We start from the raw sequence: 26,439 nt of genomic DNA, 5'->3' as shown, positions 1-26,439 counted from the left end.
GCCCAGAAGGACCGGGTGAAATATTGCCTGTAAAGACTTTCTCTGTACACAGCACGTTGCTTTGCTCCTAGCACCATTCGAGGTGCATAAATTCAGGCTAAGTAATGCGATCCCAACATATACTGCTTCCCTGGTGTCTCCAGCAAGCTGGCTCATGCAGAAAATGTCTTTTTCTCCTCCTGTCTGATATGATATATGTTTTTAACAGCTATAAACTCTTAACACAAATAACCTGACATGACCTTTCTGTTCCATTGCACTGTGACCCCCCTGCTAGCTGGGTCATTTAAAAGCACAGGCGCTAACTCCTAATTTCTTTTGGTACTACCAGCTCATCCATTATTTACCAGTTTATCCTCTCCATGTACCCCTCACCTTCCTGTTTGCCCCTCTCAGCTGTTACCCCATCCCTCTGTCAGCAGCGCAGCTAGAATAATGCAGAGGATGTGCTTTATTGCTGGTTTCTGTTAGGTTTACCGCAGACTGTTTTCACCATCATAGCAAAGTAAACTTCATCACCATTCACTTTTCTTGGATCCATGGGCATTAAGAGTTAAATTGTGCCAGATGGCATGGCAATGTGTTTGTATTACCAAACAGCCTAATTATGGACTGGGACCCCTCCGCCCCAAGACACTTCACACAGAACAAAAATAAAGCCTCGGCCTCCAAGAGCTTACAATCTGAGTGCAAGACAAGTGATGACAAATGGGTCCAGACAGTTGGGGAATACAGTTGGAAAAAAGGAGAGGTGTGGATATGTTTTTAATATGTATGTTTTGGAGACTTTCTTCCCATGGTATTGGACTTCAGAGCTGTCCCTTCTCCATTATAAGCAGCCCTGTTGGGCCCTGGCAATTGCCTTCAGTGCCCATTTGCAGAGAATAAAACTCTATCTTTTGCTTTATGTGCTTCTCTCACTTGCTAGGGGCGTCCTTGGCAGTCAGAGGCCTCCAGACTTACGTTCTCTCTTAGGCCAACAGTCATACTCATGGGCATTGGAAACTCAGATGCAGGCGACAAAAGGGACCGTTCCTGCTAACCAGCATGGCAGGGCTATGATGCGCCCTTGCCGCAACCCAGCCTCTTTTGGGTAGTTAAAGGATAATTAGAAAAATAAAAAAGACTCTGTTTGTGATGAATTCCTAAGGTAGACCCCAGTTGTGCACATGTTCATAATGCAATTGCAAGCCTGCCAAACATTATGAATTGAGAAATGAATTGGTCTTGTCTCTCTTTCCCAGGCTCCCTCCATCCTTGGTTCCTCTCCTGGAGTGATGGAAAACTCCTCTGTGGCATCTGCCTCCTCTGAGGCAGGGAGTAGTCGATCTCAGGAAATTGAAGAGCTGGAGAGATTCATCGACAGTTATGTCCTTGAGTACCAAGTCCAAGGGCTGCTGACTGACAAAACAGAAGGGGACGGAGAGAGCGAGAAAACACAGTCCAATATCTCTCAGGTTAGTGGAGGATGCGATTCAAAAATGAGGCTTTTCACCGAGATGCTAAAGTCACAGAGGAGCTGGTTTAAATTGTGTCCTGTGATCCAGCAGATGAACTGGCAGCCTTGAAGGCTTACATTTTGCTAGGCAGGCTTCTGCAGATCTTGGCAGGACTGGTAGAAATAAGGCAGAGGCTGTACATTGGATTTGAGGCAGCTTTTTTGTTCATCTGAATATCAGAACTCCAGATGGTTCATAATGATCTCTGGTCAGCTGCGTTTTCCACTAAATGTTTCTAAAATAGCTCGAAATGTCTGACTGCAGGAGAAACCCCTCTGACTTTCAGTTTGAAATGAAAGGAAAGTCTGTGCTCAGATACAGACTTGCATACTGGGTGTGCAGGGCTGGAGTTTCTGCTGTGATAAAAACTGATGACTGGGATGGGAATTGCAGGGAGGAAGAGGGAAACGTGCACCTGGGAAAGAGGGCAGCTAGCTTGTGTGGCACCACCCGGCAGTCTGCTGTTCTTGTGGATTTGTTGTTTGCTCGGTGGTGCAAATGTGCACTCTGTTAAGCCACAGAGATGTGTAAGAGAGCACTATCTGGTCCCATATCGTTCTGGTCTTCCCTCTAGTCCTTCCACCACCAGCAAAATCCCAGAGGCCTGGAAGGACTATTTACTCATGACCAGGCCTGGGCCATGCCACAGTGATGCTATGACTGAGGGATGTTAATTTTTGTAATGAGCTGAGAAATACATATTAGATCTTAAAGGCCCGTGCAGCCTTGGTTCACATGCATGGCTTCCACTGGTATTCGTAAGAAGCTAATACATTGATTAATTATTAAGACCATTGAATAGTGCTGAAATCTCTCTAACTGAACATGGACAGCTGACACTCACTCAGTAACCTGCAAACTTATTTCAAAATTGCAAATGCAGCTAAGAATCCTAATGAACTGTGTGCTTTGAAAAGCTGTAAAGACCCAGGTTATTAAGGGATGTTTTAGGACTGTCTTCAGTAGAGGGTGCAATTAGGATTAATGGGATATAATCTTTAGCGTGGATGAGTCAGGCCAAATTAGGAAAATGATGGGTTGGAGCGGTGTTACAGTTGCGATGGGAATATGTGAGGAGCAAGGATTTGGGGGGTAATGTCTTTTTATGGAGCCAACCGAATAGTTGGGACAGCTGCGGGACAAGCTTTCGGGAACAAAACGCCCTTTCTTGGGAAAGAGTCAGAGTCAGCCTAAGATAGAGAAAATGAGCTCTGCCAGATGGTTTTCTCAGTCTGTATCTTGGTGCCAAAATGTGCTAAGCACTTACCTGACATCTCAGCTGTCAAATCTACTTTTAGAGAAGGTGGCTGGTCTGATAGTGAGCTGAGGACTGGTGAGCCTTAGGTTCAGATCCAGGCTCTGTCACTGGGTCCTTGTATGACCTTGGGCAAACACTTACCTGCCTCAGTTCCCCAGCCATAAAATTGCGATAGTAGCATTTTCCTGTTTCGGGGTGTGGAGGATACTTGCATTAAAGGCTGTGAGGAGCCCAGATATTATGACCACAGTGGCCTCTTATATACGTCAGACGGTGTGAAGATGCAAGTCCCAGCTCTACAGATCTTACCCCCCAAGGAACGGTATTGCTGCCATTAGCTACTTGAACCTGGAGAGGAAATTAAGCAACTGAACATGCCGACGTTCAGATGAGCTTGGATCTGTAGGTTTGATCTGAGTCCATCTTTGTTGCTGTGGGAGGTTGTACAAGCCCCAGGCATGGAGCAGGGTTTGCCGTGTGCTAGTTACTGTCCAAACACAGGGAAGAAAGTTTCTTTGCCAGCAAGACTTTATTTTAAGTAAGCCTTAATAGGTACAGGGCATTGTGGGCAGCTGGGAGCTGGTAGGTAAATGTGGGGATGGGATGCTGATGGGATGCTATAGTTACTCTGAGTGCTGCTACCTGCCTTCCAGTCCTCCCACAAATGCTTTGTCTATAGATGCTGCTCTCGGTGAACCTGTCAGCTTTTATTTTTCTAGCAACTTCCTCCAGCTCATTTTTAGCTTTTCTGCTCTGCCAGAGGCAGTGACAGCTCACAGCCGCAACCCAGACTGCTGCAGGCTTCAGGCGGGCTCTGATCAAAGGGCTCTCGTGATGCATTGCTGCACCTATGCACCCTGCCACTAGGCCATTGGGATGGCCAAGTCACCGTGTCTTCTGCCGTGTCCAGGAATGTGCTCCCTTCCTGTCCTGGTGGAGGCCGAGGAAATCTTAGCCGCATGCTGCATGCTGGTGTTTGGTTTGCAAACTGGCCGTGCAGGCACTGTCTGTGTTAGTAGGGAGGAGACAGCTCAGGGGATGAGCTGTACTATAAATTATAGTAAGCAGCACAGTGCTGTGATGCTCTCATAAGCTGAATGGTGTCCACACTCCTACTAAATAATAGTTCGCTCAACATCACAGTAATTTGCAGGGGCCACGCCATGCCAGGAGGTGTGTGGATGTGATGCTTCCTCATGTGGCCCCCAAATTGCGGCCCAGGCTTTAGGAGGTGCCTTGCCTGGATTGATTTGCAGAAAAGGTAGGAGCATTTTAGAAGCTTCCTGGCACCTGGTCACTGTAGTGGGGGTTTTTTGGAGCAGGGGTCTGGACTGAGAGATGGTCACTTGTGACTATGGTTTTACAGGGGGACACAGGTAACTTAGACTGCATCTTTCTGCTTTTGCACGGTGCCCATCACAAGGAAGAGAAGGGCAGGAACCCGGCCAGTACTGCTAATAGAGCTGTGCCCAGGGGCTTGGGAAGAGGCAGCTGTTTTGCCAACAGGAGAAAACAGAGAGGTTGAGGCTAAAATAGTCCAAGGCGACGTGACCTGAAGAGCAAGAGACGTAGTTGGTTGTGTTCCTTCCTGGGGAAGGCAGGGTAGATTTGCACCTTGAGAAAGACCTTAAAGCAGTGGTTGTCAGCCTCATTAGGCTCAAGGCTCCCATCAGAAAACATTAGCTTTTAATCATTTCTTGACTATGGAATAATAATAGGGTAGTTCTTCTGTTGCAAAGAAATCAGAAGACAACAGGGCAATTTTCTTTCTTCCTGTTTTTGATACAGTTGATTCCTGTTTGTTATCTCTGGGTTTATCTTCTGAATCGTAGATAGGTGTTTGCACACCTAGGTGTGATGATAATCTGTGACACCCTTAAAGGATCTCCTTGCACTACATGGTTGAGGAATACGGCTTTAAAGACAGCTCTAGAGAGGCTCTAGGAGATGCTGTCAGAGAAAATGAACAGAGGAAGCTTCATCTTAGGCCTGAAGTAGATGAGCATCATGAACTTAAATTACATCGGGTAAGGCCTTGAATCAAATCTCATCTCAAATCAGCAGAGGACAGTTCTGCAGATTCTCTCGTTCTTTCCCTCTGCCATGTTGCACTTGTCCCACTTTCTTCTGCGACAGTCTTGTCTGGAAAACCTATCCCAGGCGTCCTGGCGGTTTGATCACATGAGCTCTTATGTCCCCTTTTCAGTGAGATGCCTGAGTGAGAGGGTGTTTAAACTAGGACTATCCTAGCAAAAATGGGACTGTTTCTCTCTCAGACCCCCAAAATGCACCCACTCCCCCCCAACATGCTCAGTTGACACCAGAGCTCAGAGGCAGTTAAGCCTGACAGCAAGTGGGGTGTCCTATTTTGAGATGAGAGAAATATGGTCACCCTAAGCAATATGTAGTAAGTACCAGAGGTGTATCTGAACAAAAGACCAGAGGCTTTAACAATGGATCGAATGCAGATTTCCTTGGCACAACAAGATTATTTTCCTGTGCCCAGAGGTTCAGTGCAAACCAGGTACAATTTTCTGCAGCGCATTTTATTTCCCAAAGGCTTTGGGCTAACTAGACCATACCAGCAGTAAGCGTAGGCAGTGTAATGTCTCACATGTACCATCTGTAGGTAAAGCAAGAGAGTGGGGCAACCAGTAAGCAGTAGCGTAACTGGGGCAAATGGGACAGTGGTGGTAGGAATGGGTGCAGGGACTGCTGTGGCAGCCTCTTGGCATGCCACCTCCACTCTCTGGCAGGGGTTTTGCCCAAGACACAAAACTTGTTAGTTATGCCTCTGTGTATAAGGATTTGAGAGAATGATGCAGCCCTTGCAAGCAGCCTCCTGGGGCCCTGCATCCAGTGTCCTGGGGTTGCCAGCAGTCATTTAATTTAGGATTCCCCAGAATTTCCACTTCAAAGCCCTGCAACTAGAAGGCACACATCAAGAATGCCTATACATGCCATAGGCAATGCAGGGGGGTGAGGCATTACCACTGCTCCTGCAGTGCAACAAAAAGAAAGTGGTCCGTTAATACATCCTAGGAAAATGATTGTGCTCCACCCTACAGAGGCAGGCAACCCCCCTTCCTCCTCCCGTGAGCCCATGCCCACCTGACCAATCTTTTTTGATTAGCAAGGAGTTAGGGGGCTGGATGGAGGGCTGGTTTTGTTCAGATGCTGACAGCAGCCCTCTTAAAACTCTGGGTGCACAGCAAAATGGAAACTATCTCGGTGTCTGTACAAACTCAGTGCGTGACTGAAAGCACGCTTCTTGGAAAGGAGGACTGGGTTTAAGCCTCACGGAGTAGCTCAGTCTAGTTCAGGAATTTGAGTTTCCACTTTTTTGTCAACATTCAGGTTTTGGTTAAATTTTCTGATCACCTCTATTGTTCACTTGGAAAGGAACCTGCATCCATCTTTTCAGCTTGAAATGGAGATTGTTACTTAACATGTTAATTTAAGCAATTAGTGAACTGTTGTTTTTCTGCGAGCTGTAGGAGAGGTTTGATTCGCCGTTCTTGTGCCATGTTCAGACTGGTGGAATCCCATTGCTGTCTCTGTAATCATGCCAGCAAAAAAAAAGTGTTAAAGGCAGAGGATTAATCACAAAATGGTTTGAATCTGACAGGCTCACGCTCATACTTTGAAAGAGAGAGATGTGGAAGAAAATCCTTTCAAGATGGAAAGGACCAGATCCTTTGGAGATGTAAATAGCATTGTTCGGCAGAGCTCCAGAGGTATACACTAGCTGAAGAGCAGTTCTGTAGCTCTGAACCAACACAACAGTAGTAGTCCCTCAATGGGTTTAGAGAGAAAACAGTAAAAGAACATTTTTAAGACTAATTTGTGCAGAAAAGAGGTTTACAAAAAATGTAAATCAAAAGCCGTAAAAAATGGGGGAAAAATATATCTGAAACCTGAACTATATCCAAACCATTATTTTTAACATATGGCTGGAGAACTTTTGTATTTGAAGTGATAAGACAGCACTTCATGTCAAACAGGCAAGCGCTGCTTTATTTAATGTGTCAAGTTCAACAATGCTTTGGAGTTGTGCACAAGTGAAGAACAGAAGTTTGATAGTCAGTCCAAGGCTCAGAAGAGATTTAATCCTGCTGGGAAATAATAATCTTAGCTTCTGTCTTCCTTTAAAAAAAAGAAAAGAGAGAGAGAGAATGAATTTGATATTTGTTAAAGAGAAAAACCAATCCCGCGGAGCGAGGCAGTTCTGGTGAAGGCCAGTGCCAGTATTATGCAAGTGATGCATGCTTTGACCGGAGCATCTGTGGCTTGCAAATACTGTCCCTGCCTCTCCAAAGGGTCCTGGCAGAGCCGGCCGTAGGGGTGGGTAACATGCACGACGTCTCAGGGCACTGTGGCCAGGGTGGCACCAAACATGCACACGCACACTTGTGAGCTGCCTGTGCTCACAGCAGTGCTCTCCCCCCATCCCACCCCACCCCAGGCAGGTGCCCATCCCAGCCCCCCACCTCCTCCTCCCACCTCCAGCCATTGCTTAGGAGGAGCTGGGCTGGGCACATGTGGGATGGCACCTTCTTTAGTCCACCTGCTTTGCTCCCACGCCGTGATGACTGCCCCCTTGCCTGGCACACCGTGCTACTCTGCTGGACTGTGCCCCTGCCCGCCTCCCTGTGCCTCTACCTGCAGCAGCACCACTGACTTGGGGGCGGGGGTGGGGGGCACCAAAATACAAGGTCACCTAGGGCTCCATTTTCTCTAAGGCAAGCTCTGGATCCTGACAGACTGCTTCCTGGTTTTGCGTTAAGGTTTCAGACTGTGATGCCCATTTCCACTGGTCACCTGATCACGGTTTTAATTCTGTCCTGCGCAGCCTAAGTTTTCAAAAGTCCCTGGTGATTGTAGCTGAATCAGTTATTGGGTGCCCATCTTTAAAAAGACCCTATTTTAATCTGACCCCAGTTTAAAGACTACTGAAGTTGGGCACCTCAAAACACTAGTCAGCATTTGAAAATTAAGAGCAAAATTCAGCTAGGGCCCTTATATTCCTCTACTTAGGTGTTTACAGTGCCTTAAAATCAGGGACCTGGCCCCAGGAGGGCAATTCAAAGAGACAGGGTTAGATACCTGTAGAGACTTAAAAGTCACCGAAGGGCTGTTCACAAAGCCCAGACACTATGGGGAGCTGCCTAGAGGTAACCAGAAGGAAACATCAAACCCAGGCTTGTATCTAGGTTTTTTCAAACCACCGAGACATCCACCTGAATCTGGCTTGTAGATTCAGATGCGAGTGAGGAGCTGCACCTTCTCAACACTCAAATGGGTGTCACGGATAGGTGAGGAAGACGAAGTATCTTTGTGGGCATCTATACACGTGCTCTGGGGTGATGGCAGGGATGCTTTAATTAGAGTGGCTCTGAGAGCAGCACCCGCAGCGTCATGTGTATTCGGCATCCTACACTTCAGAATGGCAGCGGGGGCGCTTTAACTAAAGCTCATTTGATGAGCTTCAAAGAGCCCCTCCACCGTTTTGAAATGCGGGGACACTGATACATGTGACACGGAGGCTGCTGGAGTGCACTAATTAGCACACTCCAGCAGACTCAATTAATTAGCATGTGTCAGAGCAGAACTCCATTACGTGTATAGGTGCCCTATGATCTTATTTCAATAGGACCCAACCTCGTCACCCTATCAAGAAGGTGGGTCCAAAAGGATAGTATTTTCCCCTTTTTGTGTAGGGACGATTGGCATTTGCATATCAACCACTTTTTTTCCTTCTTGTTTTTTTAATTGTTTCTTATGAACAGATCCTTCTTAACCAAAAATGACCCAAACTAAGAAAACCTCACCTGGTTAATAAAACAGCTGTGCTGGTTGATGGCAAGTGTTTGTTAAGGCAGAAGCCAGAGTAGTATTGCATCTTATAAACTAGCTATGCTTAAGCTTTCATAAGTGTCTGTAACCCTAAGAGAAAGTGGCACGCTGTCTTTTTATGAGAGCTGCAGAAGGAAAGATGACCTGATGTTCAGGACCTGGATTGATATTATATTGAGCTTCAATTTTAGGCTCTGCCAATGACTGTCTGTAACTTTGGGTAAGTCTCTTAATTCATCTGGGCTTTAGTTTTCCTCGGGCACGATAACACTTGCCTACCTAGCTGAGGTGATGTAGGGAGACGTTACTACAGGGATGTCCTACTGGTAGCCCACGAGAGGTTAAGCTGTGGCCCCGGGCTCTTACCTGGTTACTGCTCCCTATCACTCTGATTGCAAGAATAATTGGAGTCTCTGGCCTTCCCTCCCTCCTCTGGCTTTTGCTGCCTGCCCCTGCCCCAGAGGGTGGGGCTGGGGGAGCTGAGAGTGAGCCTGGGGGTGTGTGGTGCCTTGGGCAGGGGGGCAGGCTCCTGCCTGGTGCATTAGGGATGTGGGTGAATGGTGCAGCCTTTACGGGGAGGGTGCAGTGCATGGGAGGTGGGCAGAGGTGGATCCTGAATTTGACAGAGCAGGGTGCAGGAACAGCAGCCCATGTACCCCCTCACTGCCATCTTTTCTCTCCTCCCTCCAACATCTCCCCCTTCCCGCTGGTGCCAGCAGACCAGGCAGGGGGAGCCCCCGGGAACTTTTTAAAGTCCCCAAACCAGGTAAGAGTCCTGCCCTACTTCCCTCCCTGGTCTGAGTCATGCCCCCTCCACACTGCTTTTCCCCATCCTCCACCTGCCTCCGCTGCGTTCTCCAAAGTCCCAGGGGTGGGGAAGCGTCAGAGCTGCCCCTGCCCACTCCAGCCGGGTGGTTCTGGGGCTGGGCTTGGTTGGGAAGGCTACAGGACAGCAGCAGCTGTGTTGAGTGGGCACCTGCCCCTTCCCCATATAGGAGTGGGAGCAGGGAACAGAAGCCCCCTCCTCCAGCGCCATGGCTGCTGTTGCTGCCCCAGCTGAGCCCAGTCCCCAACCCCTGCAGCCTGCACCCCAGAGTCTCCTGCAGCATGGTCCAGCCGTGCCACTGCACTCACTCAGAGGAGATGGCATCCAGGCACTGTATGGCCTGGGGGGACCGTGGCTCACCCGGTGTGGCCTGCAGGCATGCAACCCCTGCTGGTGCTGCCTGTGGGACATTTGGCCCCCAGCTGCTTAGAAGTTGGACAGACTTGCATTACGAAATGGGACAGTGTTGGAGAAGGTTAGGAAGGGTAGATGTTACCTATTCGTTTTTATCACAAATCTCTTTGTAGTTCTCAGCATCCTGGAGCCGTGACAATAGAGGAAATTGAGTCAGGGTAAATTAGATTGACCTTCAGTACAGTCCTGCGCATCACTTGCAGCTGTGAACACAACAGAATAGCTTTCCTTCCAGGGCGGCTTGTCCCGGGTCAGTATATCGATATGGCAGTCCAGCAGAATGGCTTTAAATAGAGCAGGAAAAGGACTTCATAGAAGAGTTAAAGAAACAGAGCAGGAGAATGATGAGCACTTGAAGGAAGCACAGACAAGACTGCGGTCAGTTGTTACGTCATCTAGGTGTTGACTGAGAATTGCCATTGCCGCACGGTGAGAAATTACATGCAGGTCACTTTTGAAGTGGAAGTTGTTAATACTGACCCTCTTTCTGTTTTGGAGCCTTATTCACTTGGGCCCATAAGTGTACAAATTCATTTCTTTTTCTTTCAGCTGCTTGTAGGGAATTAACATATTATTTTCTTCCCTGTGCACCAGCTTCACTGACATTTGCATCAGACTGACTGATTCCAGAATAGCATTTATCAGCTAATCTCATGTTGAAGCAGGCACAGGAGCTCAGATGGGACTGGGTAAAAGCTTTGCCTTGAGTGATTCCCCCCTCCCCTCCAACACAAAAAAGGGTTTGGTCTAAATGAGGCTTTTTGTGACAGTTTTTCTTTTGCGTTCTGCAGCAAGCATTGTGCTTTCTTTGCAAATCTGAATGTTCAAAAATTGTAATGTTGTGCTTATAATACTATTCTGTGGGCATCTTGTGGGAGGTCAGAGTTGCTCAAGTCCCAGTTCTCCTCCAAGAGCTGAGCTCTGCAGCTGGACCGTATGTCTCATGAAGCACAGTGTTGAGACTCATTCTGTGATTGCCTTCTCTCATTGTATGAGACCCCACGACTGGTAATGGGAGACGAAACCTGGCCTATAACAGAACGGGTCATGAGGCACTTGGGCTACTGCTCAGAGCAAGTACTACCTTCGCATTTTCATATAGACATGATTTTACTTTTGTTGCTACGTTTTGCTGAAAATGCTTTTATTTATTTTTTTCCAATGGAAATTTTCCATGAAAGTGACTTTCTTTTTGTTTTTGGCAATTTTTTTGTGGGGAGGAGGGTTATTCTCCAGTCAACTCTGCTCACAGAGTGACAGCTCCTGGTCACATTACAGCAGAATCGTGGTGGTCCAAAGTGAATTTCTCTAACCAAGGTGTCCAATGTTGGGGGAGCAGCAGCAATCGTACAGTCCTCTGCACTGAGCTACAACTAAACCAAGCTTGGTATAGTGTGAGGCCTAAATGACAAACAGGGTGAGGTAAATGCATCCCTGGTATAACTCCATTTAAGTTCACTGAGAAAAAAACCCGCATATCACTGTAGTATAGCATCTCTTTAAACAGGCCTTATTCAGTCAGATTAAAAGTATCATCACTTTTCTGTAGCTGTGCTAGCAAAGCTTTTCTCTGGAATCTGTGCTAGACCTATTGAATACAGCCACCATACCTTCTTCTTTCATTTCCTGTGGTTATTTGTGCATCTTGCCCCTTTATGCATTCAGGAGCCAGTATTTCAAAATCGTACCGAAATCCCTGAGCTTGACTCGTTCTTTAATTGTCAGCAAGAGGGTTCCACAGACTGCACAAAATATGAAAAGAAACCGTGACTTGGAAGGGGATGTGGAGGTGACGTGTTTGACTAGCTCTGTTTTATTAGGCGACTAGAATAAAAGCAACACATGAGTAGGTGCTACTGTGCATTTAGTCCCTCTTGTAAAACACCCACAGACATGTACAGCGGAGCGTTCCCTGGGCTGCCAAGAACAGCTCGACCGCATTTTCCTCTGTGCAAGGCTTTGACTCGGCAGTTTTCCCAACCCAGCTGTTATTTTACACAATACTTTTCTATCCCTTTTACAGTGGACAGCGGATTGTAGTGAGCAGCTAGATGGCAGCTGCTCCCCATCCAGAGGGAAGGGCTCCTTGGCTAATGAACGCAATCAGGTAGGAGACGTGCTTGGCTCTTCCTGTCAGAGCTCTTGCTTTTTTACTTTGCCGTTCAGACCCACCGAGTCTTCATGTTTTCTGCATTCCCTCAGTGACCCCATAGCTAAGGAGGGGTAACAGGAGAACAGGAAAATCAAGACAGCTTGGACAAATAGCTTTCAGGTTATATCAATGTAAATAGGAGATCAAGACCCTAGCACCTTTAACCATTAAAGCCATTAAACTCTATGCACATACTGGTACTCTACTACTCACTGGGCATATCTACATGTGCTTAATGCGCAGCAATAAGCTCCGGAGCTAATTGCTGCCGGGTGCACGTCTGCACGGGCACCCGAGACTGCGGCACATTGAGCTGGGGTGGAGCAGCCCTGGCTGGCAGGTGACCCTGGGGGTCAGTGTGCCAGCCTGGAGCTGCTCACCCTGGCTCAACGTGCTGCAGAGGGCCTGGCTGGGGGATGAGGGTGCTTCAGTGTGGGGCTAGCCAGCAGGCAGGTCCCAAACTGAAGCACCCTTATGCCCCAACCAGCCAGGGCAGCATCTACACTTGCACTATTGAAGAGTAAAAAACTCTACAGCAGGATAGTACTTGTATTTACAAGCACTATCTTGCTGCAGAATAAATTAACTTACTCCAGCTTAATAGGGGTACATGTGTAGATGCTGAGACATTTACTGTGCGGCTAATTAGTCTACTGCACAGTAAATGTCTTGCATAGATAAACCCAGTCAATGCTTATTTGTATTACTAGACCTTGAAATGAAGCTTTTCTAGGCTTCCAGTGCTCTGAACCCTGTAAGTCAGAGATGAAGAAGACCCCTTCAGGCCCTTAGCCCATCATGCTAGCAGTGGAAGAGAATGAAGTGTGATCCAAGGAAAGTGGGTTTATCTCTTTGCACTCTGAATGAGTTCCAGTTAAGCATCTGGGCAGATGCTGTCATGGGAGACCTTGTCCTCTAGCCACCTGGTATGAATAGTTTATCACTGAAAGCAACTCCTTCCTATTGAACACCATCATTAACAATGGAAATCCTTCTCCTTCTGAGGACTGCTCACTTTCAATTGAAGTTCATTTCTTTCTAGTAAAAGGAAGTTGGCATATAGGATGCAATTTATTCCTGAAGAGCTTTTAATGAAATCCTACGTGTGAATAATTTGCAGTGTCAAAGTCTGGTTGTGTATATGAACCAAACCTGGGATAAGGGCCGGGTTTGAATTACACTCCTACTCCTGTGGGGGGTTGCAACAGTGGCAGGTGGAAGTCAGAAGGAGCCGCCACCACCACCACCTGAGCTGCTTAGAAAGGCTCAGAGCAGGCTCGGGGCTCTCGTCTCTTATGGGCGGGCTCAGCCCCCCTGAGCTCCCCTGTAATTCAAACCCTGCATAACAGAGTTGTGCATAGTTGTGTTTGACAGCAGGTGCCTGCTAGGATATGTGCTGCTGTGTGTAGCTCGTAAGTATGAGTAAAATGTCCAGGTGGGTGAGGTATGGTGGAGAGGGTACATCACAAACCAAGGAGCATGTGCGGTAAAGTAGAAGCAGTGGTGAGAGCCGAGTGCTGGGCAAATGTAGCATCTGTGTATCGGGAACAGAAAAATGAACTTGGGCGTTACCATGCACAGGAGGTGTGTGTAATAAACTCTCTATCTCGGATGCATTTCCATTGCCTTTCCAAGGGCAGCTGTGTCACATCCTGTTACATCTGGTGTAGTGCACTTGGAGCATCTGCACTGTGCTCTCCATTGCAGTCCTCCCTAGCATGGTCCTTGTTGGTGGTGTTGCCTCTGATTTGTCTTCCTCGTTATGTAGGAAGTTAAAAGATTGAGGTAGCAGGATAGCTAAATAACTTGGAAGTGGCTCCAGAGACAGCATCCTATAGGGTTCCTACTGAACCAGCCCGCTGGAGCAGATTGGCGCACCAAGGGAAGGAGCCATGAATGCTGTTCAAGAACTTGCCAACCACAAAGCTGCACAGCTGGTTGTCTCAAAAGCATGAGATCCATTGTGGGGCTGACAGCTTTACATACCATGGGGTATAAAATGAGCTAGAAAGGTGATATAGGAAGATATTAATCAATAAAAAAGAGAGGCTGCTTGTTGCTAGTGCTCTCCAGACTGTGCTGTGTAGGGCACTGCCTGGATGTCAACCGGAGCTGGATTCAAGGAGCTGCTAACCAAACTGCATCCAGCAGGCTCAGAGGATAGAGAACAGATCTCCTGCTGGGAAATTACTATGCAACAGAAAGGTCCGGATATCTGGGAAAGGGGACTGAGAACATAAGAAGCATGCAAATGGTGGGAAAAGCCTGCTAAGTGCATGTCTACATTGCCTCTCTGCTGATCCCAGGTGCATCACATCAAGCAGTGGTTCCCAGTTAAGGTGCCAGGGAACCCCGGGGTGCCGAGGGATCCTTTGAAGTGTGCAGCAAAGAGTGAGGCAATAAGAGAGATGTCAGGATTGCCGGCTCACTCTCATCCCTGCCTGGCAGTTTCCCCCACCTCCACTACCTGGCCCCGCTGCAAGAAGATAAGCACTGTAATAAATAAGTTAGTTATTGAAAAAGGGTGCCCTTATATTTGCAAAAGTGATGGAGGCATGCACTGAGTTTATTGCAGGGTGCCTTGTATTGAAAAAGGTTGAGAAATACTGACCTAGAATCATGCCTTACCCATGTGGGGCAACTCCAGGTGCACCAAATCCTCTAAAATGAGGCCAGGCCATTGTTTTGGAGCAGCCCTAAGCCATGTCATTGAACTCACTTTGGGGCAGGGAGCCTGAGAGCAGCTCTGAGTGTGCTCCCAGTGGTCTCTACCGCCACTTCATTGCCTTGTTGCTGGCACTTCATGGGCACAGGAGGGAAGCAAGGGGTGAGGTATGCATCTCGGTAATCATCCTGAGCTCGCCATGGAGGCAGTGTATGTAGGCCTTTAGTTGCATTATGTGCAGAGGAAGGAGGAAAGCTTGTGGGGGTGGAATGAATAGCAAGGTGCATAGTAAGAGAGATTTCCTTGCAGGTAGTTTCAGTCATTGTCACTTCAATTGGGCACAGCCACAGGCAGGGAAGGGAGGCAGTCAAACCGACTGTGTGTGGGAGGTGCCCAGGAGACGGTCTCCCTGGTAGGTGCAGTCTGTACTGCAAGAAAGTCGGAGAAACCCTGCTGCAGGCAGGAAACCTGTGTTCAGGATGCTGTCAGGTGCTGCCTGGAGGTTCAGCCTTTATTGCCCTGTTCTTTCCTAGTCCCGTCACTGCTGGCTGCCAAACAGGGTCTTCTGCATGTGGCCTGTTCCCTGCGCACACAGCGTGCAAGCTCTCCAGCAGGCCTGCCGACTTGCTCACCCCCAGGGGGGAAAGGTGGATTTTCTACATTTTGGTGCATAACATTTGTATGATTGAGCTCTGCCCAGTCAAAATGTGGAACTTGATTTAGCCTGGGAAAAGAAATGAAAAAGAAAAAAATACTCACATTCACACTCCCCCCCGGGTTGCTCCTTGGCCTTTTGGCTAGGAGGAAGTGAGACTAGGGGGCATCTGAACCCTAAAGCCTCTGGGCTTGCACATAGGATGCCTGCCAGGAACTTGCAGAGGATCCAAAGCCCAAGACTGATGGGTTTGGATAGGAAGATACTTGCCCAGTGGCAGAGGATGCAGACTTGAACACCTGAGCTCTGCTCAGTTGAAATCTGGAACTCGCCTGCTGGGCTTTCCCGATAGGGTTCAGGACTGATTTGGCCCTTGAAACAAAATTAAAAAACCCCAAACCCTGGTGGTGAGGTGCATTTCAGAAAAGAAACAAGCGCAGGAAAGCAGCAAAGATGAGGGCCAGTGAGCTTATAGCAGCAGACATACTGCGGAGAAGCTCAGCTGTAGACACTTATTAAAACCTCCAAAGGTGGCAAGCACAATGGTGGATACACTATACGGTAGCTTTGATCCGCAGCCTCCTGGCCACTGTGACATATTCAGCAGCGGTTCCTTGATAAGAATTTTTCCCCCCTCCCGTCTTGCCTGAATCTCCTCTGAACGCGGAGTCTGCTTGGAATTCAGATTCGGCTCTGGCTGTTTTCACTAAGCCGGCTCAGCCTGCTCGGGGTATGAACAGGATGGCGTTTCCTCGCCGAAGGATGTCGCAGACTAGCCTCCTGAGCCTGAAGCAGACAAACAGCGAGGCTTGTCGGGCTCAGCTGATGTGCTGCAGGTCTGTGGGTGGATTTGTAATGCAGAGAGGAGGAGGTCAAGCATAAGCGATGGGTTTCTTTCTCGAATCAGCACAGCGCTGACATCTTTCATCTGCCATGTGTTTAGGTGCAGTCGTGGAGGGGGTGGTGATGCACCTTTTTGATCTCTTCCCAGAGGGATCTGGCTTGTAGAAACAAACAGCGTTCATGTGTGTCCAAGCTGCCCTTTCTGATCTGCTTTCATGGCACTTGAGTTCTCTCCCAGACAGCATCCGAGCTAATCATGATCCCTCTCCGCTTTCAGCTTGTTTTAATGAGTGGCGATTTTTCCTTGGCACCTAACAGGGAATTGCTAGCTATTGTTCTTTCTCAGTCCCCTCTTGATTACTGATTAGTGCTGCAGCCCTGCTGAAGAAGATGTGGCTCCATTTATTGTTGTGGACTGTTGACTTTTACCAGTAACTAAATAGTTTAAAACGATGCATTGTGGAAGGGTGTTCTGCTTTTCATGTAAAACATCTCATCTTTATTGGTGTTGCCAGAGAAGTGTGTTTGTTGCTCACCGAAAACAGCGCTGAACAAGATTTTGGATTTTTTTCAAAGATGTTGAGGTTTCTGTTCCCTGAAAGGGGTGGAGGGGCATTTTTTTCAATATTTGTTGAATTTTTTATTTTGATAGAAACATGGTTTTTTTGGCAAGCCAGTTTGAATGACACATTTTAGACCAGTTGTAGTTGTGATGGAAACAGGTGTTTTTAAGCAGCTGTGTTATCTTGTGCTGTGGTCTTGTTTGACTTCTGCAGGCTAACACATTTCCGACCTCGTGGATGTTGTCCAGGAGATGCTCAAGGAAAAGCCAGAGAGGTGGAGGATGGGTGTATCCCATGCAGAGCGGTTTTCTTTGATCCAGCAGTAATCTGAAGTGTCAAATGAATCAGATAGGAACCTAGCAGACTCTTTGAAAGTGCCTAAGCAAGTTAGGTATCTACTTTCCTGACAGTCACAAGGAGCACCAGCCAACATCCGTCGGTGCTTCAAATACCTTTGAAAATCTGACCTCCAATACCTCCAGGCAGTGATAGCAGCACAGAAGTTGATATCTAGATCTTTTAATTAAATATATTTTGTGTTCCAGGTCAAATTAGCCAAATCCGTTCCAAGTTGTATTGATTGAGCAGAAGTGAATCATTTCAAAACCCGTATTGATCGAGCAGGTGGAACTCAATCCTTCTAAACACCAGGCATGGCTGGAACCAGCAAGCATCCTCCATCCCGACCCATCCCCCTGGGACTTCGGATACTCCCAAATCCATTGGCAGGCATCCTACGTTTAGGGCGAAGCCTGGAGATCTTGGGGTTCAGATGCCCCGATATACACAGGCATGAATGTCCCCTGCTGTGCCTCCTTCTCTTAGTCTTTACCAAGTAGTTACTTGTGTGTGAGGGTATAGGTTGTAGCCGTGTTGGTCTAGGGACAAGGGCAGACAAGGTTCCTTGGGTGAATCCAGTATCTTTTACTAGACCAATTCAAGTAGTTGGAAAAATGTTCCAACTATTTTAGTTGGTCTAATAAAAGATGTCGGATTTACCCAAAGACACTTGCCTTGTGTGTGAGGAATTCTGGACTGGATCTGCTATGCTCGCCTCTCCCGCTCACAGGGAGCAAGGAAATAGCCTCAAACTCTTTGCATTTAGGGTCTTTGGAGATCTCCGGGGGCATTTTCCAAGTTAACCCTTCATGCACTGGCCAGGTCCCAAACAGATCAATACATTCTGCTTACCTCAAATTTCTCCCTCCAGCTTCAGTTTGATACAGCACTCGCTTCTTGTCTTAACTTAGCTGTGTTTTATTACTCACTCCTGCTAAACAGGCACTGAAAGTCAGTTGTGGGCTACATGATGCTCTGGAAGAGTTCTTGAGCTCACTCCGAGCCTCTGGGGTGAAGGACACTGCATCACTGGATCTGAGGATAAGATACTTTGGGTAGATAAGAATGAGGGACATTGCAAGAATTGAATCACCTCAATAATTTTCCACTTGGGCAAAGAAATGTTAAAAAAGCCTAGTGGGAAGCTTATGCAAAACGCTTTTATTTGCAATTCCCCTGGCGAGGACTGTTGCAAGCACAAAGGTCTTTGATGTATTTCTGAGAGAAATTCATTAAGTATAAAGGCTTTTGGTGCTATGTGGATTCAAAAATTCAACAGGGATGTTCGTACAGAAAGGGACAGGCAACAGCTGCTCGGGAGGTACAGTGTTGTATGAAGCATCATTAGCAAAATAAAATAAAATAAAATAAACTAGCATTTCCCCAGTTCTTCAAGTTAAATGAGATGAGACTTTTTGCTTGGGATGCAAAAAGAACCAAAAACCTTTGCTTTTCTGTAGTCACTACCGGGTGTAATTCATCTTGAGGTTAGGACTGTAAGCACAAGGGGGAGGGAGCGCTGTCTTTTTCTAGCTGTTTTTTTTCATTCCCAGCACAGTGGAGGCTTGTTGCGTGATGAGTACATCTGTATTCCAGAGGAAATCGCTTCCTCAGGAGTGGTGAAACAATGAGCGAGTAAAACACATCATCTTGAAAGAGTGCCAATAAAAATGCTATCTCTTGTCATCCTGTAGTGTACTCTGAATTGCATAGTTGCAGGGGGAAAAATACCTTAGAGGAATTATTGGGAGTTCAGTCTGATTCAAAGATGGTATCGTTTTTCATTTCCCTCTACTTGGAGAAGCAGACCATGCTGATACCACGGAGGGGAGGAGAGAAATCTCATGATTTTGGGGGGCTTGCCTCATTATTTTTGAATAGTTGTGGCTGGCAATGCCATTGCTGTGGTTTTAAATTCACCTGCTTCAGGTCTAGAGACAGGCGTTGTAGGTGTCTGGTAGTGTCATGCTTTAGGGTTTTTGCGGTTTACACATAGGGGCCAGGAAGGACTTTATCCCCCTTGTAAATGCCCAGACTGGGCATTTTGCATTTTTCTCCAGTGTTGGGTACCACCCTTTTCCTAGGCTCTTATGTCTGGGTATTAACCAAATACTTCCATGCTGGTTCAGTAGCAGAACATGGGCACTTCCCTTATCTCCCCTGCTTTTACCTACAGCAGGTTGTAGGGCGTTTATGGGGTTTCGGGTATTGTGCCTTGTATTGGTGAGGGTCTGAAGTGGCAATTTTGGGGATTCCTTGGGAAATTGGTTGCTTGTGAATACAGGGGACTGAGCTTCCAGAAAGCCTATTCCAGTCCAGTGTTCATTAAAGAAAATCCTCCATCCTCCGGTAGCAGAAAGTAGATGGTAGGAGAAAGATTGGCATGGTATTCAACTTGTGGACCCATTGCAAAGGCCTGAGCCTTGGACCAGTGTGACTTTTTGAGGGCAACTTTGCATTTGGAGGAAAAAAGGGGAATGTTTTTGTTGGAGGCAGACTTGAAAAATGAATTTGGGATCTGGTCCCAAAGTTAGACTGTTAGGATTATTCTCAGCAGAGATGAATTCATGCAACAGAGTGCAAGTGAAGCAGTCCAAGGTGTTTTATAAACACACTTGTCTCAAGGCTATTGCTGTCACATATCCTATTGTCATGTATCCATACTCTTATATAACCTCAACCATCACCCCTGTCCTAGACACTAATCCTGCTCTTGGACAGGGTTTATGGTGCTGGGTTTCTGGGCAGAGAATCTGGTTATGGACCCTGTGTCTGCCAGTCATCTTGGAGACCTGTAATCTAGTTTCCTAGGCCATTTGTAGACAACACTTCAAAGGGGGTTAAATGCCTTTTGCACCGCTTTAATGGCATTGCTGTTTGCACATTCGGCGGCGTATTGCACATTAATGGCAGCTGCTGTAGGACATTCAGCGGCGTAATGCACCTTAAATGACTTGGGGCGCTGCAAAGTAAAACACCTCCGAGGCGTTTTAGTTTTTTACTCTACAGCCGCGGAGGGAAGCACCGGGCTCCATGCAGTTTGGTGACCGTGCAGGCATCTTGGCAGCAGCCTGGGAAGGCAGGCTCCACAGAAGGAGGAAAAAAAAGTGGTAAGCCTGATCTCCCCCTCCCCTCCGAGCCTGCCTAAGCTGCGTGGGTGCCCGGTGCTTCCCTCTGTGGCTGTGGTGCCCCCCGGGACCACCCAGGCTGAGTGCCTGCGGGTGGGCGCCGCCTGGGGGGATCCACTGCTGTCATGGGCAAAATTCGTCCATGCCGGTGCCATTTTAATGTCCGCAGCTTCCAGGCCAGATGCGAGGTGTGGCATGGTTCCTGTGAACACATGGTTCATTTTAATACCTGCTGAGGTGTATTGATGCCTCTGGTTCAAAATCTATCACAATTCATACATTTTGCACAATGCAACTTTCTTCTAAACTGCCGCACAGAAATATGAGTTTGTGGGGTTTTGGGGGAGCAGGTACTCATTTCTATTCTGCTTCATCTGAGCTATGAGGAATGCCTCAGTAATAGACTCATAGATCGCAAAGATGGGAAAGAACTGATGTGTGCTCAGACATCCAGTGCCTTGCCAAGGTAGGGTTTCTTCTCATAGTCTATTTTCCTTTATTTCTAAAGTGACAAGTAAAAGAGCTGACAAATTGCAGTGTCTTTCTGGCAACTCCTATTTGATCAAATTGCTGTGAGATTTTTCCTTGAGAAAGCAGCATTGGGTGAAATGTAATGAACCCAGGTCTAAATTATAGGGAAAAAAAAGGAAAAGGCTCCCTTTATCTTTATGCCTGTTACTTCACATCAGGACTGGTACTGCCTTAACATGAGTGACTCAAGTCTGGCTGCGTAATTAAATCAAGACCCTTCTGACACCTCGGCCTTATGATAAACTTCTCGAGACCACTGTAGTCTTCTGCCTACTGGCTTAAACTCATTGACATAAGCAGATGTTATACAATGCCCAAATCCTTGGCTTCCAGCATCAGCTTTAAGGCTGTGAGTGGGCTGTATTTACAGAGGGAACAGCAATATTTCCTCGCTGTGAGATTTAATTCATTCCTAAATTCCAGTTAGAAAGGCTGTTTCTGCTAAAATGTCATGTCCTTGAGATTTCTTACATTTTGATTCTTACACTTTTTCCCCGATGCAGTTAAAAGTAAAAAGGGAAGAGAGCCCCTGATGCCTTGCCTACAGAGAGCAAATGGAGCTTCTACCTCTGCTTTAGAGTGGGGGGAAACTGAGGCACGCTGAAACCAAGTGTCTTGCCCAAGGTCACACAGCAAGTCAATATGAAAGCCGAAACATGAGCCAGACTGTGTGTTACCATAAGCACTAATTATTGTTCCCTTTATGAACTGAGTGGAAGTTGATTCAAATGGCCTAATAGATGGGATCAGTTGTCCAGAAAAGCCTGCGTGGCTTTGACTACATGAAACAGCATCACCTATTGAAAAGAAAATACCAGTAATCAGGTATGTTGCTTTACTTGTTTCCTGATTGGCATGTTGTCCTCAGCTGCCTCAGGACAAGATGCACAGCAACACTGATCATATATTTATAAGTCATCTTTCAACCCAAAGCATTTAACAGACTTAAAATACTGTCAGAGAAATTGTATATACAGTGATTTATACAGGGCAGGGCTGCCAACGCAAGATTTTTAAATTATTTTTCTCTCTTTTTTTTTTACTAACAATCTGCAAACTTTTTACTGATAGCAAAACTTTTTTACTGATGTGGTTTACATGACCCTCCTGCCAGCCCCTGGACAGCCATAACAAAGACCAGTTTAACACCAACCAAATTAAAAAAAAAAAAAAATCGATAAAAAATTATCTTGGATTGGCAACCATGCTCGTTTGCAGCAATGATTTTACAACATGCTGCCCCCACCATAGGGGTCTCCTATTCACCCCCACACCCTGATTACACTGACTGCACTGCTCACCATGCTTCCTGTCCCCCAGCCTTACTCTTGCTGGTCCTACTGCCCTGTCCTGGCACGGCCTCCCACCAAACACCTCTCCTCATCTTCTGAACCTGCAGCTCCATCCTGGCCTCACTACCCTCTTCCCATCCTGCCCGGGGCTGCATGGCCCTACCGATCTGCAAGTGAGCAGTGTTACAGACAGGTGATGGGATGTAGCAGCAGCACAGGGCTGGGGTAGGGGGCTGCAGAGGGCCTGCGTGCCCAGGGGATGGTGGGACACGCCACAGGCCAGATGGTGTCTGGGCCAAGCAGGACAGAGGGGCCCTCTGTGCACAAAGTCCCTTTGCGGGCCATACTGAATCAATGTCGCACACATGCGGTGGGGCCAACCTAGTCACCTGGGTGGAAATACAGATACATAAGAGATCTAGATGGCTTAGCTGTATTTAGGGCATTTATGCTGGGTGAAGCAGGAAGTTTTGTGACTTAATAAATGCCAGTTAGATGTCTTAGTGGCAAAGCAGAATTTCTGCAACTGGTCAGACATCGGTGTGACTTATCCCAAAGTCTGGTTAATGTTCGTCTGGGATGAATGAACTTGAGATTCCTCACAGCAGGATAGGCCCTGCATTGCATCCGTTAATGCCAAAATAGTTATACCTAGTTATGTCCATCTCTGTCTGTTACCATGTAATCTCCCTGCCTGAATGTGCCCAACATATGTATTTCTGGGCAGGTGAAGGCTGATCTTTGTTTTCAGTGTTCCCAGTCTTGTCTGCACCCCAGCTCCTGCCACTAGAGCTGTACTAGTGAAAATAGTGCAGCACATATTGGCAGAAGAGGTTTTTCTGTCAGCATGTGATACCACTTCCCTGAACGATGCGAGTGAAGTAAGTAGAAGCCATCTTCTGCTAGCAGAGCTGTGTTCACCCCTGGGATTTGCTGGCCTACATACTTAGGCTAGGGGATATGATCTTTTCACAACCAGAGCAGACAGCTAAATCAGCAAAACTTTGTGTTGCGGAGTCAGGCCTCCAGCCGCCTTGGGAATGCGGGAGCTTGGCTTCCTAGGGATCCCTGGTTTCAGGTTTTGTCAGTGGGAGTTGGAATTAGGTTAATAGATGTTCATGGGCTGCAACAAAAATGAGTTGACTTCAGGGCAAGTGTGAATTAGAGGGAAGCGGCTCATGCCAGGAAGGAACAAACTGGCTTTTAATTGTGTCTGCAGCACACAGTGCTTGGCACGCAGATAAATACAATGGGCGATGTTCCTCTCGAGGGCTCTCAGTTTTCTGTCCTTTCTAAACACTGAATTATTTATGCTGAATTCTAAGAAGCTTTCCTGGTCTTGTTTTCTCAAAAGTTTTTTTCCAGGCATGGAAGATTTCTTGGTCTTCTCTGAGTCACAGAACGATTTAAAATCTGCTTGATCATTCTCCTAATAACTTTGAAAGGCCTTTCCTTCTTCCTGGGAGTGGACTTGTGGAAAGGTCCACAGCTCTTCATCATGCTGCTGCCTGCCTAAGGAGGGAAGAGGCAGAGCCACAGCTCATGGCTTGTGGAGGAGAAATCTGGAGGAGGAGGCATAGGGTAAGCCCCCAGAACAGAGTTGTAGTACTGGCTCTGTCTGACTCCTGCGTGTGGCTCAGGCCTCGCATTTAATCTTTGTTAGTTTAGTTTCCTTGTCTGTGAAATGAGGCGCCCTGATACTGTGGTGACTTGCACAGTAAAAAGCAGAGGCGTAAAGGCAGAAGTTGCTATCTCCTGAAGGGGTTAGAATAGCAGCTCTCTGCTTGGCATTGTACTGAACTTTTTACCGAGGGTCTCAACGTAACAGGCTTTCTCCAGGGGATTTTTGGGAGTCAAGGGTGGATTCTGTCCCTCTCCAACCCCAGCTCTGTCTGCAATAGCTCCAGGGATTGACGCTTCAGTAGGCACCTTTTCGATAGTCACATCTGTGCTTTTCTCCGTCCTTCCCAAGTTCCTACTTCTTTGTGTGGGGTGTGCAGAAAGCATCAGTGAAGGATGGACCTGGGCCATGCAGAGGTTGCAGCTTCCCTGCCTCTTTCTTTGGGCCCCCTTTGCAGAAGAACAGCACAAGTTCCCTGCATGCTGCAGTAGGACCAGGATTTTCATGCCTGCTGGGCTCTGTGTTTTCCCCTCTGAGCTTTCAGCTCTGGCCATGTATTTCACACATAGACGGGAGAGACCCTGGTTGGCATTTATAGGTAGGCAGCCTTCTGTGCTATCAGTTTTTGCTCTGCTTATCCCTTATCTCCACCTTTCCTCCAGACAGTTCTGAGATGCACAGCAGGCAGTAACACCTCTAATCTGTCTAATGAAGTGCTAATAGCACAGCAGGGATGGTGTGATTTCTTTTGGTGCAGAATTCTTAAGTGATGCCTTATGGTTTAAAATACCGTATTTACTTGAATACAAGACGAGGTGTCCTCCCTCCCCCCCAACCCACATGGGTGGAGAAGCCCCTCATCTTATATTTGCATACAAGGAAACCTCCGTAAATACCGTTTAACATGAAACTACCGCCAAAAGCAGCATGTGCTCATTAATGGAAACCAACTACTGTATAAAATTGATTAAATGCAGCCAACACTGAGCATGACTATAAAACACATCACCCATATCAGACAAACATACTGATTTCTTTTTTATTATTATTAAATTTTGTTTCCAGGGCCAAATCAGTTCCGAATTAAGTTCCAAGTTTTGACTGAGCAGAGCTCAGTCGTTCAAGTCTGTGTGGCGCTACCACTGGCAAGTATCCTATGCCCCAGACTCATCAGTCTAGGGCTTTAGATACTCCCAAATTCATGGCAGCCATCCTATGTGCAAGCCCCAAGCCCAGAGGTCTTGGAGTTCAGATGTCCCCTAGTCTCGCTTGTCTCTAGGCAAAAGGCCAAAGGAGCAAGCTAGGGGGAAAGCTTGAAGGCAGACCCCATCACCATAAAATTTTGTAGCAAAGATCATTGCATTTGGAGGCATTTGTAGACTCTCTCAAGGGTCAGCCTACCTGCAGTGCGAGGGACAGGCCTTCACCCTCTAACTACGCTCGAGTCAATTCAAGGCTGAGAAGATGGTATCTCCCTTGCCAAGGAATGGAGACCATTTTTGTGAGTGACCCTTAAAAATTGAGCGGGCATTCCCTCCACAGGGAACTGGAATGGGGCCTGGAGGCAGTGCAATTCCAGGCTGGCACCAGAAGGGCCATAGCAAGCCTCAACACCCTCCCCTGGGTGCCAAAAATGCTACTTTTGATTTTAGCCAAAAAGGCAGAGATGCTGATGGGAATATACCACAAGGCAGTACCCATTGCACTCAGTCCCCCTCAGCACCAAATCTTTTTCAAGTCATGGTGAGCCACTACATTGAATACATTTTTACTTCCTCTTCATTCCCACAGCTGAGCCTTTGGCTTTGGACTGATGGCATGCATAATTTTACTATATACACACTTAGGTATAGAAGTGCTGCTTAAAAGTGTGTTTTATGGAGTACCTGTGCTAAAACTTGCAGCAGTTTCAAAAGAGGCAAACCACATCAATTCTGGATGGGCTAAGTCTATGGGTACCTGTAGTAATTTCACTGTATGCAAGTAAGGAAGGTGGGAAGGAGCTGCAGGGGAAAGAAGTTGGGGGCAGGCAAGATTTATTTTCCCTGCAGTAGCAGTGGGAGCGAGGCAAATTCAGGGCAAATCTCCAATAATTGTATTCTATACCTGGAAAATCATATCAAATTTCTACAGTTTACATATATATACACTAATTATTGAGGGATCATCTTATCAGGGTCCTCATATATTCAAGTAAATACAGTATCTATGTCTGTTTTTTCAAAGCTTCATTAACATTATGAAATGAATCAGAACCGGGTCCCGGTCTTTTCCCTTCAGATAAATGGTTCAAAACTTACTGCCCTGGGCAAATTCCTAGAGGACTTTCCTCTTCATGGACATAACTTTGGGTTTAGAGTATTATTGAACTGCTACCTCCTCTGCCATATGCTCTAACAATACTGGAGATCCTCGCATTATTTGTGGCCAGACAAAGCTGTCGCTATCTATCTGTGCCCAATGTGGGGATTCCTACAAACAGATAGTAATGTACAATCAGTTAAATTCTCCCCACAAAAATATAAGTGCTCTGTGTCCTTGTTGCTGTTCTGTAAAATCAGTAAATTCATTTTTATCAGCTATCAGTGGAACAGACTGTGGTCACCAGTATTAAAACCCCTGCCTCTATCATGCAAGGTCCTGGAGGATACCTTGGCCTGAGTGAAAATAGGAGGCTGCTATTCACTGGAACAAGCCACTAGTCAGAGTCTTTGACCTTCTCACATCTCTTTCTCTGTCTCTTTCTATCTCTTTTCCTCTCTTTCTCTCTCTTTCTCTCTCCATACCTAAATTGCAG

General features: G+C 46.9%; 1 protein-coding gene across 9 annotated transcripts in view; it reads left to right on the top strand.

Moving 5' to 3' along the window:
• Window positions 1-26,439, top strand: part of CTIF (cap binding complex dependent translation initiation factor) — a 321,855-nt gene that overhangs the window by 79,362 nt on the left and 216,054 nt on the right. For 7 of the 9 annotated variants that reach the window (XR_002093006.2, XR_002093005.2, XM_014593953.3 and 4 more), the window contains exons 2-3: window positions 1,245-1,457; window positions 11,877-11,960. Coding sequence is in view for 7 of the 9 variants with exons in the window: in XM_014593953.3 (XP_014449439.1) it covers window positions 1,278-1,457; window positions 11,877-11,960 (264 nt within the window). In the remaining 2 variants the exon portion in view is untranslated. The remainder of the gene's footprint in view (window positions 1-1,244; window positions 1,458-11,876; window positions 11,961-26,439) is intronic. The other 2 variants (XM_006259046.4, XM_059725287.1) reach the window with 1 other exon arrangement.

Source organism: Alligator mississippiensis, chromosome 3 (genome assembly GCF_030867095.1).
Source record: "Alligator mississippiensis isolate rAllMis1 chromosome 3, rAllMis1, whole genome shotgun sequence".
Lineage (NCBI taxonomy): Eukaryota > Metazoa > Chordata > Crocodylia > Alligatoridae > Alligator > Alligator mississippiensis.
This window is presented reverse-complemented; position numbering and strand designations above follow the sequence as displayed.